The sequence below is a fragment of the Nicotiana tabacum genome, chromosome 5 (assembly GCF_000715075.1).
Source record: "Nicotiana tabacum cultivar K326 chromosome 5, ASM71507v2, whole genome shotgun sequence".
Classification (NCBI taxonomy): Eukaryota; Viridiplantae; Streptophyta; class Magnoliopsida; order Solanales; family Solanaceae; genus Nicotiana; species Nicotiana tabacum.
This window is the reverse complement of record NC_134084.1, coordinates 108,510,848-108,528,404: the sequence shown is the minus strand read 5'-3', so window position 1 is coordinate 108,528,404 and position 17,557 is coordinate 108,510,848. Positions and strand designations below refer to the sequence as shown.

Genomic DNA, 17,557 nt, shown 5'->3' with positions numbered 1-17,557 from the left:
AGCTCCTAAGTAGTATCATATATTTAACTCTCAAAATTTTTAAATACTCGTTCAAAAAATCTAAATATAGAATTTTCATCAACAACATAAACACTCGTTCAAAAAATCTAAAAACACAATCGTAAAAGTAAAACTAATGCACTTATCAAACTAAACCCTAAGAAAATATTTTATCATAAATATATGACTATCAAAACCAAAACCAGAAATTAAATCGTAAAATAAAACCTAGAAAGTTATTGCAATGTACCTGTGATTAAATCATAATGTGGGAACAACGATGACTAGTAGTTGAAAAATCAAAACAACAACGAAAACCGTTTGATTTCAGAGAAGAACAAATCAACAAATGCGAATAACGGGAGTGAGAGATAAAGACAGTAGAGGACTAGCGTATACTTAGAGAGAAAGTATTCTTTTAATAAAGAAGGGTAAAATAATCTTTTCAAATGACTTTTAACAAAAAAACGGCTATGGGTATAAACAGAAAGACAAAGCGGCCGCAGATTAAAAAGAAGCGTCGCCCCTTGCAATTTTTAGGAGGAAGACTCAGAAAGAGAGTTAAAAAGGCGGGAACCCCCGTAGTGTGACAAACACACCAACACAGAGAAGGATGTACGGCGGGAATAGCCAATTCGACGGCAACGCGGCGTTTGCCGGCGGCGGTTTCATGCCATCGCAGGCCACTCAAACCGCCGGCGATCATTCTTTCTCTCCAGCCAAGGTCTGTTCTATTTTATTTTTTGGCGTACAAAATGTGAAAGCTTTAATATTTCATTGACCCTAATATGCATTTCATAGAATTTCAAACTATGGTCTATTTTCCAAAAACAAATAAAGGAAACTTTAAAATAAACCCTTAAAAATTAAGAGCGTATTTTAGTTCTTCTTTGCAATTCCTTTCTTTTTTTGGTTGATAATTTTGCGGCTATGTAGGAATGTGACGGGAAAAAATGAATTAACTTGGGTCCTCCATTGTTTAATTTCTTTAAAAAGTTTGTTTGTTTAGTAATTACGTAAATAATGATAAATCATTACAGTTAAGAATATATTAGAGGTGTTTAAACTAGTTTAATTAAAAAAAATGTTTGGTTCCCCTAATAGCAGCAGTGCCATTCTTTCTGGAAGGAGGGAGTATAAGATAACAATGCTTAAAATACTAGATTGAATATTCGAAGACGAACTTAATGCAATTGGTGAGCCAATTGCCAGAAGAGGAAGAAGAAGAAGGGACGGAAATGGTCTTAATGGAGACAAAAACACTAGGTTATTTTTCCCCATATGTTTAAGCTTTGATGGACAGAATTACACAGCTAGCCTATGAATTTAGTCGAGGTATGCGCAAGCTGGCCTGACACCACCACTGTCCCAAAAAAAGAAAAAAATAAGAAGGGCCAGAAATGGTGACAGGGAGAAAAGATTTCCAGGATAAGCTGTGCGGAGGTTAAAAGCCCCAATAAGAGTAGCTCTATTTGTTTGTGGTCCATGAAGCTACATTAAATCTGGAAGATCGTCAGAAAAGGGGACATAAAATGTGCTAAGATGTTATTCTACATGATACAGAAGAAGAATCAGCCAGACATCTAATATCACATAAGTAGTAAATTTGTTAGAGAAATTTGGAACATGCTTCTAGATTTGGTTAGTAACTATGGACTAAGGAAAGCTGATCAAGCATATTGCAAAATAAAGAGTATTTCTTTACTCATGCAGTTCTTGGTCTTTAGAAACTTTGTCAATGTTCTACATTTCAATTTTAAATCAGAGTAAGTTTCTTTTGGATCCTTAAGTTTCATAGTGTCATGTAGAGTGTAAATGTGTAATTGGTTTTGACTTGGTGTGAAGGAAATACAAGAATTTCTAAAGCATATTATATTCTCTTGTTTATCTGTTCCTTAAATTTCATAAGTGCATGTAGAGTGTAATTGGTTTTGACTCGGTGCGAAGGAAATAAAAGAATTTTTAAAGCATATTATATTCTCTTGCTTAATGTAGCATCTTAATATGGCCGTGGAAAATTGAAATGCAGGGGTGATAACATCTTTCTTGTTTTTCTTTTTATTTCTCTATTCGCAGAATCGTGATTCACAGACTTTGCTTCCACTAAGTGTCAAGCAAATTAGTGAAGCCTTTCAATCTAGTGATGATAAGACAAACTTTCTCATTGATGGGGTTGACGTGAATAATGTAAGTCTCTCTTATACTCATGGCTTTTACTGTTTTGTTGCAAGTTTATGCAAGATATGTATGATTAGAATCTGACGTGCTCGTAGGTGAAAGTGGTGGGTATTTTATTCAACAAAGCGGAAAGGGTTACAGAAGTTTCATTTGTAGTGGATGATGGAACAGGGCGCATTGACTGTTCTCGATGGTAATTGTCAGTTTCTTTTTTCCCTTTTCTGTTCTGACTTTAATTTGTTTAGGATTCTATCTGACTGATGGGTATGGTTTTGATATCATTTCTGTCATCATAGACCGCAAGTATATTGTGGTGCATCTCTTATTGGTAAAGGATTTAGAATTGCTATACCTCTTATGTAAAACCATAATCTAGTCAATTGCTATTATGTCTGACACAATTGACTTTCTGTTTTAAAAATTTAATTGTAAAGTTTGGTTGATGCATACTATGCAGGGTAAATGAAGCTGTTGATGCCAAGGAAATGGAAGCAGTCACGTAACTTTTCTTCTTGATAATGTGCTATTTTTTCACCTAACATATATTTTAATATCATGTTTTATTGTTTGTTCGGGTTCTTTGTCAAATAGAGATGGCATGTACGTTCGGGTTCATGGACACTTGAAAGGATTACTGGGTAAAAGGCAGTTGGTAGCTTACTCTGTCAGGTATTACTGTACGAATGGGTTTTTGAATTGCTCATTTCTGTTTCTTTCAGTATATTAATATTGGGGAGTTTATGCACTAGTCGTTAAGCTTTCTGCTAGTGAGGTGGTTGCCTCTGGCTTGGAGAAAAGCTATTTCCATGGGGTTTTAGGTTTTATAGTACATAATTTGTAATTATCCAGCATTCATGTACTCAATGTGTCACAGCATTACTTCACCATAAAGTTCCTAACTTATCTGTACTTGAAACCATATAAAAACATGAAACTTATATTTAGTGTTGATTTTAGTATTTTCAAGGTCCACGTACGGTCATAGTAAGTTAGTTTCCTTGTTCGTAAGCCCTAGTTATATCCTTGCATGACTTTGTTAGTTGATTGTTTTGTAATGTATCTAGGATCTCTCCACTTTTCAAGTGTTGACTATTTATATTGCTGTTTTTATAATTTCTTAATTGGGATCAATTCTTTTTTTAACTTTTGGGGGATGTTTTAAGGTTTAGAGGAAGTCCATCAGATAGAAGGCGGAGAGAGTGCGCACAACTGGCTTTTTCTAAGAAGCACGTGAAATGACGTGATAGTTGTTTGTCAAAACAAGGCAACTGTATCTGTTCTGTGCCTCCTTTTCTGGAGAGGCACAGGGAGATCAGTTGTTAAGAAAAATTGGCATGTAAACTTGTTACAAATGGGGGGGGGGGGGGTTGCATTATCTGATTGATCCCTTAAGTGTGATGAATCAATAACTAGGCAAACCAAACTTGCTAACTATGTTGACATGTACAATTTGTGATCGTCATTTTCATTAACCATGACGGAGTTTTTAAATATTTATTCTTAAACCAATGAACTTTCTGTAAACTCCAACTTGACAAAATAGTTTGCGAGAAAAACATCTCTGATGAAATAAAGCTGAAAAGCATCTATATGGATTGAACCACACACCTGTCCTTATGCATGAATGGCTAGGGCATGAAGCATATAAAATTTCATGAGAGTTGTTATTTCTACTCATACGGTGTCTCTTGGGAGGTTAGAAGATGACCCCCTTCTCCTGTTCCCTCTGTATCTTCTTTGACGAGTTGGTGGTAAAGATCCTAAGTTCTTATCTTTGTGGTTTTAGGCCTGTGGATGACTACAATGAGATTGCAAGCCACTTTGCAGAGGTCATTTATGTTCATAGCTACAACAGTAAGCTACGGGTATTTAGCAAACTGTCTCCCATGTGTTAAGCTAAAACAGAATATGATGTACATTAGATTCTGATTGGAGTTGTATTTTCTTTGCCCCCTCCAGAAGCAACAGGATAGCTCGACTATGTCAGCTCAAGTGCCTAGCTCAGCTGCCAACACTCCTTTAAAGGGATACCAAGCTTCTCCGTCGACTCAAGTATCTCTAATTACGTTTGCTCTTCTTTTAATTGGTGTAATTAAAATGTTCATTTTCAGTTTTTTCCACATTTCCTGTATAACCAGTGATTTAGTAATTATCTTTTAAGTTTCAGTTTCCTGGATACAACATGGACGGGATCAGGGGTGTAGATAAAATGGTCTTGGACTACTTGCAACAACCGTCATGCCTGTAAGTCATTTGAATCTCCAAAAAATTTTCTCACTGGGAATGCATTTTTCAGTGTTTGCTTCTTTCTAGTGCAAATAGCATGGCAGTCACAGCAGTACAAATGAAGGCAGATTATTACATGTCGAAGTGTTTTTTTTTTGGCGGCCCTGTTCTGTCAGATGTCAAAGAAAGAAAAATATACGATTATTACTCCGTGAAATAACTTTCAAATTGTTCACTTGCTTTAGAGAAGACTTGATAACAAAATAGCGAGTACTTTGCAAGGTCGGGTACTTCTGCTTTATCTCGTGCCTTGCTTTTTTGCTCGGTCAGCACCTAAGTGGGGTTCAATGCGTAACAAAAACGGCCAAAACGAAAAAAGGGATGTAGGGCTTATAGAATAGATTGGGGAAGCAGTCAATAACAGTATGTTCTCGCCTATCAATAGATAATGGGTCATAATGCACTCTTCACACCACAAATCCACTTTTAAGTTGAATATCCTTCACCCCTTATCTCCTCATCGTCCTATGTATAAGCCAGAGCTTTTCCATCTAGGAAACAACCGGAAATTCAAGAGGGTCGCCTTTGGAGAAGGGGGTTGCTTTCTTGTGATAGTAATTGTGAACATCTCTGCCATCATTTGAGCAACCGATGTTATAACTTCGGTTAGAGCTAATGCAAAGCCAGGACAAATGCAGGCCAGTTATGACCATCCAGTGGATTAACTTTTCAAAAAGGGAAAAAGAAAAGAACACCCAGTGAACTTGCTTGCCTTTTGGTTAACAAATGTTAAAGTAGATGGTTTTTTAGGCAGGACACGTAGATGGTTTGTTTGGGACCTTTCCTCAGGTTGATTCCAGTTTTTAGGATCTTATTTGATGCTATGAAATGCGTAATCTTATCCAACTGTGTGCTCCATTAAACTAGATGTATTTCTGTAAAAACTCATGCTACCAACTCCTGAAAGAAATCTTATCAACTTAGTGGTAAGAGCGCAACGGGTAGTGTGTGAATTTCGTCGGGTCCGAACCCTACCATAGACAAAGCCTGGTAGTTAAGTGGAGAAGGGTAGAGGAGCGAGCCCATTATCTACCGAGTTTCGAACCAGCACACTGGCTCTCGAGGCTTCTCAGTTATAAAAAAAAATAAGAAGAGGTAAATAAGAGGACTTAGGCTGTTGCTCTGGAATAGAGGAAGATGGGAGAGTAGTATAATAGATTTTTCACTTCGATGTATTATGAATGGTTGAACAGTTGAACTTTGGTCAAATTCGTAATGTCTCTCTTTATCAAATGAAAAGTAGATGAAGGCTTTGTTACTGCTAACACCGGATAGGAACTCTGCAAGATGGGGTAACTTAGGGAATATATTAATTGTTAGTAATATGATGATGATCTCTATTATTAAGTAAACAATCTAAATGTACTCAAGTGTTATTTAGCTAAATTCAGGCATGAGCATGCCTTTAGGTATTCCATTGTGTAGTATAAATGGGAACTTTCATCAAGAGACTAAATTTGGATTGTTTGAGGAACATCTCTTCCTGCCTTTGTGTTAGAAATTCGCAGAGATGCTTGCTGTTCTGGTAGTCTACAGTTATTCCTTTGTCAATTGCGGCATTAACAAGTGGATATAATTTGCGGTCTGAGGTTAAAACAATACTTGAGGCAGTGAGTATCGATGTAAGAGTTTTGTTCTAAAAAGAATATTTTAAGGATAAAATAGTAAAAATTTTGGTCAAACTTAAAGTGCTTATAAGCTAAAAATTCATAAGTTGGGGGTGACGAGCTTATGACTTTTGGCTTATTTTTGACTTATAAGCACTTTTAAATTTACCAAATACGTAAATAAGCCGAAAAGTGTTTATAAGCTAGTTTGACCAGCTTATAAGCTTAGTTAGCCAAACACCATCTTAGAATTTTATCAGATTTTCCTTTCCTGCTTTCCCTTATCGTCTGTACTCTGTAGTTATTTATAGAACTAATGGGTCAAGTCCCTTAAGCACACTAACTAGTTCTAACCACCTTCAACTGTGTAACTAACTTCTAATCCCAACTAACTTTCCTCCAAGATCACGACAAAATAGTGATAAGATGGTCTGAATATATATGGCATTGAGCCAGCCATTAAAAATTTGATATTAGAGGAAAGGAAAATGAATATTAGCAGCAAAAGAATTAATTGGAAAGAAAAGATTCCATCTATGTGGTGCATTTGACTCTACATCGGGCTGAATGGAGAAGAGGGATTTGTGCAGCCAACCTTCACACAAGATATTTTATTTTCGAAAGCATGTCTCAGGTTATTAATAGTTTAAGCTACGTTACACAAGATATTTGTATCTAACAGGTTGATTGGATTTGGTTTGATAATCAGTTATTTTGGTTCTGAAAGTTGGTTCCTTTTTACGGTCTTTCCACATTGTTTTTGTGATCCTGGAATGAAATTAGTGAAGATAATCTTCCATTTGGACAAAGGACAAATCCAACTTTAATTTTTTTTGTTTATTTTAAGCTTAATTTTCAAAAATCAAAATAGTTTTTTCCAAAACCAAACAAATTTGTTTTCAAATGTTGAAAACTTTTCCAACTCAAACATAGAACTTTCAACCAACTGCCGCAATACTTTTGCTGTTCTCTTTTAAATTAGATATTGGGTATTTGTGTAATTGATTGAAAATATGACTACCAAACTCATTGAATGATTTTGCTATGTTAGTAATCTCTCTGTCATTTTAATTTCAGTGCACGTGAAAAAGGTGTGCATCGCAATGAGCTTGCTCAACAGCTAAAAGTCCCTTCCGAGAAGATCTTGTAAGTCTCTCCCCTCTTGTTCTCTTTCATGATTAGATATCATTATAATCGTTCTTGCTCTTTGCTTGTTTTCCTTACGGTTTCTATATGACAGAGAAGCTATTGAATCTCTTGAGTCTGAAGGTCTAGTTTACTCCACAATAGACGAGTATCACTACAAGTCTACTGCAAATGGTTGATGTTTGATTTGGGAGATGAAACTAATAAGCAACTTAGTAACATGTGTCCTTTTCCATGTATATACAGACAGAGCAAGATGGAAAATGGAGAGGCCTTTTCCATTTTGCAGTATATTATTGCATTTCTTCCCTCAAAGAGAGTTTTGTGCACTATATTTGGTAGCTTTTTGAGAGTAGTCCTTTTTATCTCGTTGAAGCAACCTCGCTCTTAGCTTATGTTTTCCTGGATTTGGTCCTAGGTATTAGGCCCAACTCACAACTTCATTCTCACTTGAAATACAAATGATGTTGATAAGGTTAGGTCCAATTCTTATGAATTTCTTCCTAGTGCTAAAAAATTCAGTTTGAAATATAAGATATTTATCTTGTTATTGAATAATGTCTGTGCTAATGCAAGTGATTGTTGGGGGTGGTTGTCAAAGTTATCTGAATTCCAAAGGCTAAAGCTTCAGGATGAGGTTTAGAGTTTACTATAATATCAAAACCTTGCTGTTAAACCATTACCTACCTAATGTGATATATAAATTAATTAAATCTTCGTTGTACTATAATAATCTGGAATATAATAAGGGACTAACCTTTCCACTTTTGCTAGTTGGTCGCTGATCCTAGTATTAGTTTTTTGGTGGGTTGGGAAGATACTTATTCCTACGTATATAATTAATTAAACAATATACTGTAATTGATTACTTAAAAGCATAATACCTGTCAACATCACCATGAGAAAAATTACGTACTAGTCTAGTGGAACAAAATCCTAGGTCACAATCTTGATTTTCTGGAATTCCCAAATTAACAATATATGGAGCTGTGTATGTTAATTTACAAGCAATTTTAGCTAATGACACGTAGATTATTCTCCGTTTCATTCCCAAGTATACATGAGAAATGAAGTACTATATAATTTGGCATTTCGTGACAAGAAAGATGATTCCGGAGTACGGACTCTCTTATGCCTGCAGATTTCTATCATTAGAATATTTTCATTATATGTATGTTTGTGCGTGCATACGCAAGCACGCGCTGATATTTGTAATTTTGGATTATAAAATGACAGTGTAAAAGACAGTATAAGATATTTGTAAATACAAAAGAAAAATCAATCTGTCATGCTAAAATTGTAATTGAGATTATCTCTGATACTATGCAATTAATGTACAGAAAATATTTAAATTTATCCTTCTACTATATAAAAGTATTTTAATTTTATTATACATTATATTTTGAGATCATTCTTAACTTTATTCTAGTAAATTGTATAGTGACGAAGCCAGGAAATTTAATAAGGGTGCTCGGGCTATGCAAGAGTGTTCAAAGTTTATTTTTAATCAATAACAAGTAATATTTTACGTTATCGTAGTATAAATTTTCGGTGAATGGTGGTCAGTTGACCACCTTTGAACCAATGTAGCTTCGCCCTTGAAATTGTACCGTATTTGCTATGACTTTATCGAAGCTCTAACTGGACCGAATTAGACTCCACGTGTCAAAATGCTTTGGTTTAACCTCTACAATATACTATGGTTTTGAAAAGGGAGAAATTCAAAAATAGTCAGATTTACAACTGATCATTCAAAAATAGCCTAATTTCAAAAGTAATAGAAATTTAGCCACTTTTCATGTAAAGATAAATCTGAGCAAAAACACTGTTCAAAACCCGAAAAATACGACAGTATATTATACTGGAGTTCCAGCATAAGTATGCTTGAACTCCAGCATATTATACTGGAGTTCCAGGATAAGTATGCTGGAACTCCAGCATAATATGATGGAGTTCCAGCATAAGTACACTAGAACTCCAGCATAATATACTGGAGTTCCAGCAAGTATAATTGTCCAGTATAATATACTGGAGTTTGGAGCACCGGTGCTCCAGTCTCCAGTATATTATACTAGAGTCAGTAAAGTATATCGGTCTAGCATAATATGCTGGAGTTCATACACAGGTGCACCGAACTCCAGTATATTATGCTGGACCGGTCTCTGTTGCGGCAAAATAGTGGCTATTTTTCATTGATTTCGTAAACGCTGGCTATTTTTGAATGACCAGTCCGAAAACTGGCTATACCTTGCTATTTTTACTTTTAAAAATCTTCCATCTATGCTTCAGGTTAAAGTTTCATAGCGCTAAATACAACGAAATGATAAGAATCTATATTCTATATATTATATTAAAAGGAGAGTAGTGAAGCATGTGGTTAAGCCAAGTAGCAAACTAAGATGAAGACACATGGCAATTTTATGGAATCTATTTGTTGGATTCTATTTGTAAAACAATGAAAAAATTTATTAATAGATATTCTTTTGGATCTAATTAATAATTGAAAAATATATCTATGAGGAATTGCATATTCTGTAACTTATAATTACCATATTTAGAGTAATATTATATGACAAATGATTTACTTTAAGTGATGAGTTAAAGTAAGTATTAATTAGAGAAAACAACGTATTCATGGTTTAATTAAGGAAATGAATATTCATGGTTTCCTTCCAAAGATAAAATAAGGTAAGCATTAATTAGATACAGAAATAAGTACTATTAAACCAAGGCAGAATCAGTAGTTCATATCTAACATCTCTTGATTTTGAAATATTATTTTTTATTTGTATTGTATCAAACTAATATATCTTTTATATTATATCTTTAAGTAAAATTTATGCAAATATCTTTTCCTGTTGAGCAAAGGTTCTCCGAATTTTTTGATTTAATGCTTTGAGTTAATATAGTTAAGAGAATGGCAAGAGAGATTCTTATATTTTTTCTTTTGAAATATACAACTTTCGACTAATTGTTAGGTAATGAGAAAAATATATAAAAATTATTTCATATTGTCATAAAAATGGACGGAAAAAAGTTTTTTCCGAAACATATTAGATATATATATGATTATGTTGCCATAAAAAACTAAATGATCAATGATTTGTAATTTATATTTATAGCTTCCGTATTTTTCATATTATATTAAAAGAAAGATAGTCAAGCTTCATAGTAAGCGTAGTGAAAAAGTTATTTGGAACTTTTAGGATAAAACTTTAAAATATTTTAAATTTACTATATAAATGGGGAAAGTTAGGCGGAAGCATACTTTTGGCAAATTAAAAGATCGTGAAAGGGAAGCAATCTTGGGAATTCAAATTCAAAGGACAAAGAAGGAAAATATTATATAGACGAAATAATCTACCTAGGAAATATTTACTACAATGGAGAATTACTAAATTATGCAAAGAATATTTATTACAGTACTGATTTTATGGAAAGAATATATTTTACAAAAGGAAAAGAAATGCTCAAGTTTAAAATCTTTCATTAGGCAAAAATAAAAAGATTCAAGACTGATTCTTATTTAAGGAAGGAATAAGTACTAAGATTACCTAGAAGTCTCAAGATCACAAAGGAGTCCAAATTAAAAGTGGTTAAACTAATCAAGAGAAGACAATTAAATATGTTTGTGTCATAGATGTAGCAAAATTACTAGAGATTGTTATTTTCCTACTATAAGTTTCTTATTGTGATTTTTGGTTTGATCATAAAGTTGAGTGTTTATGTTTTTCAGATTTTTTTCAAGTCCATTCATTGAAGCAACGAATGATCATAGTGATGCAGTCTCTTGCATGGTGAAGAATCCAAATCACTTGAAAGAAGTATTTTGAGGTTCATTGGTATGATTATGTTCCAAATGCAATTTTGAGATTCTAGGAAAGATGAATAATTTTGCTTTTTTAATAATATATTATTGTTAAAGATAAAAATTGAACTTTAAGAATGAATCATGAACTGCGATATTGGTGGCTTATAAAAGTGAATGTGTTCTATTTAGTTTTTTGATTTTGCAAATTTGAATCTTCTTGTAGATATTCATCTATGAGATTTGGTTACCAGGTAGTCTATGTACGAGAATAGAATCACGAGTTAATGTTGTAGTAGTTGGTAAGTAAAAAAATTTCAATTAAAAGCGTATTTCATGTGAGTACTCATTATTTTTTTTATAAATAGTGTTTCAGACGTTATTTTATTTGAATTTTTTATTTGTAAAACAAATGATATAGAACATCTAACTATTTGACCTTTCTAGATTTTCAAAGGTAAATGAATACAATTGGATCAATGTGGGAACTGAACATCAACTAACAAGTATCCTTTGTGAGAAAAGGTATGTTAGATACTTTTTTAAGAGATTGTTTACAATTTTAAGATTACAATTTCGAAATTGTCATATCACTTAAATTATGATATCTTGGTTCAGATTGCTTTTAACGAGGTTGTTAAATTGTATGTCTTTGAATAGTGCTGAATTAGGATTAATAATGTGCTTATGCATATGTTAATTTGATCATGTATTCAGGCATGTTTTAAGACCATTATTTCTATAAAGTTGTAATATGATTTTTTGAATCCAAAAAATTATTAATAGATATTTTTTGTAATACTACTTTAGCTTTTGAATTTTTGTGTATGCTTATCAATTGAAAACTGATCCAAAACAAATAATTCTGATGATGCAATACTCTTAGAGCTTACTTATTAACTGGTTTGACCACAATGCAAGAGACAAGGTAAATTTATGTTGTTGACATATATTAGGATAGTAAAGAAAATATTTGTGTGATTTCTCCCTCGGATTTCAGAATTTTTGTGAACTACATTTTATGTATTAAAATAAAAGAGAAGAAAGTTTTAATTGGTTATGCCAAGTAATACAAAATTAAAAATTATTAAAAATATTAGTAGATGTATAATAAAATAACAAAATAACTTCTTTATTTTTAATCTGGACAAATTCAATATCACAAATTAGTACTAAATATGATATTATTTTGATTATAAATAAAAATGTTAAATGTGAAAAATTAATTAAAATTTTACGATAGATCTAAAAAAATGTATACCTAATGAGATAGATATAATATGAGGACATTTATACTTTGAATTAATTAAAAAATAAAGTAAGTAGATAATACACGAAAATATTAATGATTAATTTAGAAAATAAAAAAATAGAATAATAGAAAATTTTCATATAGATTTTTTTATTAGATATATTATGTTGAAAATAAAAATGGAGGTTGAATTTCTATTTTTCAAAGCAATGCAATCAATGCTCAAATAATAAAGATCACAATTTGAAATGATTAGTATTCTAATTCTTTAATACGATCCGCGCATCACGAGTTTTAATACTAGTATAAATGAATAAAGAGTACAATGAAAGAAAAAAATCAATATTCTTCGCATGCTTGAGAGGTATTTTTGACCCTTTTACCCTTTCGATCAGCATGCTTTTTTCCCTTTTCATATTGCAAAAAGGAAATTAGTAAATATCAGCAAGCTTCAAAGGTTGCAATTGCTCGATCTCTTTATATTTAATTTTTTCCCTTTTCCTTTTCAAGGAGGCTTTAAAATCTTTATCGTACAACATCCCAGATATGTCCAAAGTTGGTTTGTCCCTTTTCATAGTGGTTTAAAAGCTTTTATTTTTATCATATATATCCAGACAAAGTCCAATGGTAGGTGCTCTGATCTCTACACGTAAATGAAAAAGCTAAATCTGATGCAGATTGCAACAAATCTAGCAGCAAAGATAATCATATATACAACTCTTTTATGGGGCACTTATGATATAATTCCATTTGTAGCCATCTTATGGCTTCCAACAAACCTCCAAGAAATGAACACTTACCCTACATCATCCACCAAAATGTATCTAGAAGACTTACTCTAACTAATTTCTTTCCCAAAAACTATCAAGAAAGTAGGAAATTATGGGCAATTCGGTGCACGAAATATTTCACTTTTATTTAGGTTTGGGGAAGGATCGCACCTAAAGGGGATGCGATGTAGGTGGCCTACCCTAATACAAGTATCAGTGGTTGATTCTACAGCTCGAACCCGTAACTTATATGTCACATGGAGACAAACTTTACCGTTGCTCCAAGGCCCCCCTTCAAGAAAGTAGTAAATTGCGAAGGGAAATTCCTCACTCGGTACCTTATATTTATACTAAATTAAATAATTTAATCTTAAGAGTAATACAAAAAAAATTTATTAACAAAATATGAGAATATATTCCTTCTGAGACAGATTAATAAGAAAATAGGTCCAAATAAAGTCGAAAAAGAGGGAATATTATAGGTCTAACATACATTCGAGTACTAAACAATGAAACTCATCCATAATTAGGAATAATACGTGTACCTACACGACATTGTAATCATGATAAGAGAATTTTTTTTCCATGTGATAAGTTAAACCTACCAAAATTGGTATAGAAGGGAAATTACCAAATATGGTTTTACGAGGATTTAACTTTCATTACTCTTAAACTGTCATTTTCATGCAGTTGATCAATCATCTGGAGTCGTGAAAGTTCAAATGATCCTTGATACTGAAAGGCTGTTGGTTTTGCTCCCTGTTCACCAACCATTAGCTTTTGCTATTATATTTGAAACATCCATAATTTTGTGTCTAACAAGAGCAAAATTAGTCCCAAAAAAAAAAACAAGAAAAGTTCTATGATGTTTAAGAAAGAGCAGTTTGGTGGATAAAGTATCATGCATTCATGCAGAATTGGAGAAAGAGCCGCACCCCAAGGGGTGTGATGTAGATAACCTACCCTAATGAAAGCATTGGTGACTGCTTCCACGGCTCGTACCCCTAACCTATAGGTCACATGGAAATAACTTTACCGTTGCTCCAAGATTCCGATCCACTTATATGATATTTCCGAATAGAAAATAAAAAGTCATAAGTTTGAGTCTAACATTAGTGAAAGTGTGTTTTCTCTAAAATCCGAGTAACAATTAAACTTGTATTGTGGTTTTTAAAGATATGTGATTTAATCCAACACTAATTGGTAAACAAGGAATCAAATGTATAAATTAAAGAGTAAGGTAAGTCAAACTAGTGTGTAAGCAAGTCTCAACCTCGAGCTATGTCAACATCGAGGTAAGGTAGGTGAATAAGAACAATAAAATAATAATAAGGCAACTCAGATGAACAGTAAGCAAGAAAGTGATGTGTGTATCTCTTGTCAATGACTCATCTGTTACAAATGATTGGGATCCCCTTTATATAGTAGGAGAATCCTAAATAAGGTACACTTCTAATTATAGTAATCTTATTATACAACTGTCTAACCGCCTAGTACAAATCCGTTCCGGAATTTACGCCATGATCTTAGGGCCACTGCGGGAATCTCGCTCTTTTTGTTATGAAACCATAACGGTATTATCTCGAGGTTGGTCATGCTTGGCCTCGGTGTTCATCGAGCACTTCGATCTTCGAGTCTTGTACTCCGTCATCGGGCTCGAGCCCGGTCCATTTTAAACTTATTCTCGAAGCGGCTCCTCGAGCCTACGAAATCGGGCACACCTGATTTCGACCGTATACAAAGGCACAATTAGTTAATGGTATCACTTCACTTCATATGCCGAACATGAATAATTTTTTAAATACCAATATCAAACGTTCGAAAGTTTTATTTCTGGAATTTCTCCAAAGTTTGGTGCTCTGGCCTGATGATGGAACTGTTCTCATTTTTTTAGCCTCTTGGGTTCGGTCAAGGCATATGAACAAAGTATAGCTTTGAGCGCTTTTCATTTAATAAGCCTTATATATTACGAATTTAGATTAGTTGGGGTCTCTGCTATCGAATGGTGGATGAGAAACCAAAAAAAAGGTATAATTCAAGCAAACATATATAACGCAAAGGGAGGATATTGATATGGACTTTTAGTGATGCTTTTGCTAAAGAATATAATGAGTTCCATTAATTTAAAAGAAAACTCTCAATTTTGCAATAATTATTTCAAGCTGTGGACCATTTGAGACATACGTTTACATCAAGCAGTTCTTGGAAGTTACTCCTTTTTTCCCTTCGAAAGTTACTCTTACCCCCTATATCTTTTTGTTTCCTTTTTGGTAAATTTCGTTTTTTTTTTTTAAATTTTGTAATCAAAAGAATTTGGATTTCTTCTTTGGCTTTGGTAAAATGACTTGTATTTCTATAAATACATGAGATAAGAAGTGTACCTCGCACAGATATTTCTTCTCTAATCGATATCGTTTTATTCCTTTTGAAGAAAAGATTGATAAATTTAGCTAAATGAAATCTGGAATATTTAATATCATTTTTGAGAATAAAGAATAACACAATTTGGTTATGCATGCACTTAGTCTTCATCCATCAAAGAAAATATGAAAATAATTCGAAAATTTGAGAATAAAGAACAACACAATTTGTGCACTTAGTCTTCATCCATCAAGATAAGCATTAAACCTTTTATAAAATATAAGTGCGAATTTTATATCAGTCATTAGTTAAAAGTACACTAGCTTTGCACGCAAACCAGCTAATTATGAATTCCATTATTAGCTGGCACAAAATAGTGGGTCTTTATAAAATAAAATCAATTTAAGAATCTTCATTTTCTATTTAAACACCACATTTTGTCCATGCCCCAGAAAGAAAAAACAATTTGACAATTTAATTGAACGAGTTAAGCTATTTTCTATATAATAATTTTTTCAAAATTAACAAGGTGATTAGATTTTATAAACAGAAAAAAAAAACACATTGAGGCAGGACAGTCAACTATTTAACTGAATCATTGAATCAATGTATGTTCGTAAATCACCAATTAACAAACAATATAATCACGAGAAATACTGTAGAAAAATCCTTAAAACCAATAGACGATTGTTGCCATCTTGTATTTTTCAAAGGGAAAAAATTTAGATTTGCCCTTATACTTTGCGAGAAGATTTAACTTTACCTTCCGATAGAAGTTTGTTTCATTCATATTCTCGAAAGGCAAATTTGAAGGTTAAACCTTCTAGTAATAATTGGTGAACCCAATGGATTGAGTTGGACAATCTCGAAGAAGGCATCCTTGGTAAAGATACTAAAGATTAGTGGTCGACATGGTAAATTAAAAAGTTAGATTAAAGAAGAATCATATATCTTGCCATATATATGATCTTTTATGATGAACATGAACGAAAAGAAAGGAAACACAATGGATAAATTCCTCGAAATTGAAAGTGATCCCACCAATGCAGGAGTGTTATATTATCACCACTTATTGTTATAATATATACTCCGTACACTAGCTATTATCACATATATCTTCACACTTTCATATATGCTTTTCATTTGAGAGATTATATTTGAACTAGCTTGTGCTTAAAAAAACATATTGATTGATGAAAATATATAATAAGAGAAGTAGGAACTATTAACAATATTGGCCATCGTGAGATACTTAAAAAACCACATCACCATTGCTAAGGAAAGTGGTGGATTGATTGAAATCTTTTTCGCCCTTAACAAGAGGTTTTGAATTCAAGCTCTAAATTTGAAAAACTTGTTGGTAGAGAGTGTTTATTACAGTAAATTTTGAATATCGAATGATTTACCAACAAAAAGAATTGCACCCACCAACCAACCAATTATAATAGCGGGGCCAAATGTAAAGATCTATGCCAAGTGTGAAAACAAAAAAGGACCACCTCAATATCCTAAAAGCCCTAGTCGCCCCCCACCCAAAGCATTCCAGTTGGCATTCATAAACAGTTGCAATTTATTTTAATTGCCACAGATAGTACTTGACTTAGAATGCATACAGTTAGCACTAGAAGATTTATGTAGTTGGCATCCTCTTTTCACCCAATAATAGCAGTAAAATTACTACTTTTTTGGGTTCCTTTTGCTGCCCTTATCTTTTCTTTATTAAAATTAACCCAAGAACATCAAGCTATTATCATCATTTCAAATAAAGGTACAAGTATTAATTAAAAGCATATATGTGATATATCTATGCAGTACATGCATTAATACTTTGATAAACAGAAACTGCTTTGTGCTTTACCGGTTGAAACTAGTAACCTGAAAAGATACCACAGTAAGTTAAAATATTTGAATAGGTGTAAATGTTCTCAATAGTGATAAATGCATGTAAGGTAAATCGAAATAAAAATCACATATTTTCTTACTGAAGATTGTACAGAAGTTGGGTTAGGCTCCAAAAATACAAATAATTAATGACATTAGGGTCCAAAAAGGAACAAGATTAGGAAGAACAAACATAAACAAAGCAAATGTGGGGTCTAAGAAGAAAATACTACAGTATTTTTATGAAGTCTTTAGGCTATATTTCATT

At 32.8% G+C, this 17,557-nt stretch overlaps 1 protein-coding gene across 2 annotated transcripts; it reads left to right on the top strand.

The window, feature by feature from the left end:
- Window positions 1-515: 515 nt before the first annotated feature.
- Window positions 516-7,688, top strand: LOC107832507 (replication protein A 32 kDa subunit B-like). 2 transcript variants are annotated; one of them, XM_075253934.1, is made up of 10 exons: window positions 516-724; window positions 2,077-2,187; window positions 2,274-2,371; window positions 2,636-2,677; window positions 2,770-2,847; window positions 3,965-4,043; window positions 4,138-4,230; window positions 4,346-4,422; window positions 7,149-7,217; window positions 7,312-7,688. In XM_075253934.1, exons 1-10 carry the CDS (start codon window positions 614-616, stop codon window positions 7,394-7,396), a joined length of 843 nt encoding a protein of 280 aa, XP_075110035.1. In that variant the 5' UTR covers window positions 516-613; the 3' UTR covers window positions 7,397-7,688. The 2 variants fall into 2 exon arrangements, with proteins under 2 accessions (XP_075110035.1, XP_075110034.1); XM_075253933.1 differs by having other exon boundaries at window positions 518-724; window positions 4,340-4,422.
- Window positions 7,689-17,557: the final 9,869 nt, after the last annotated feature.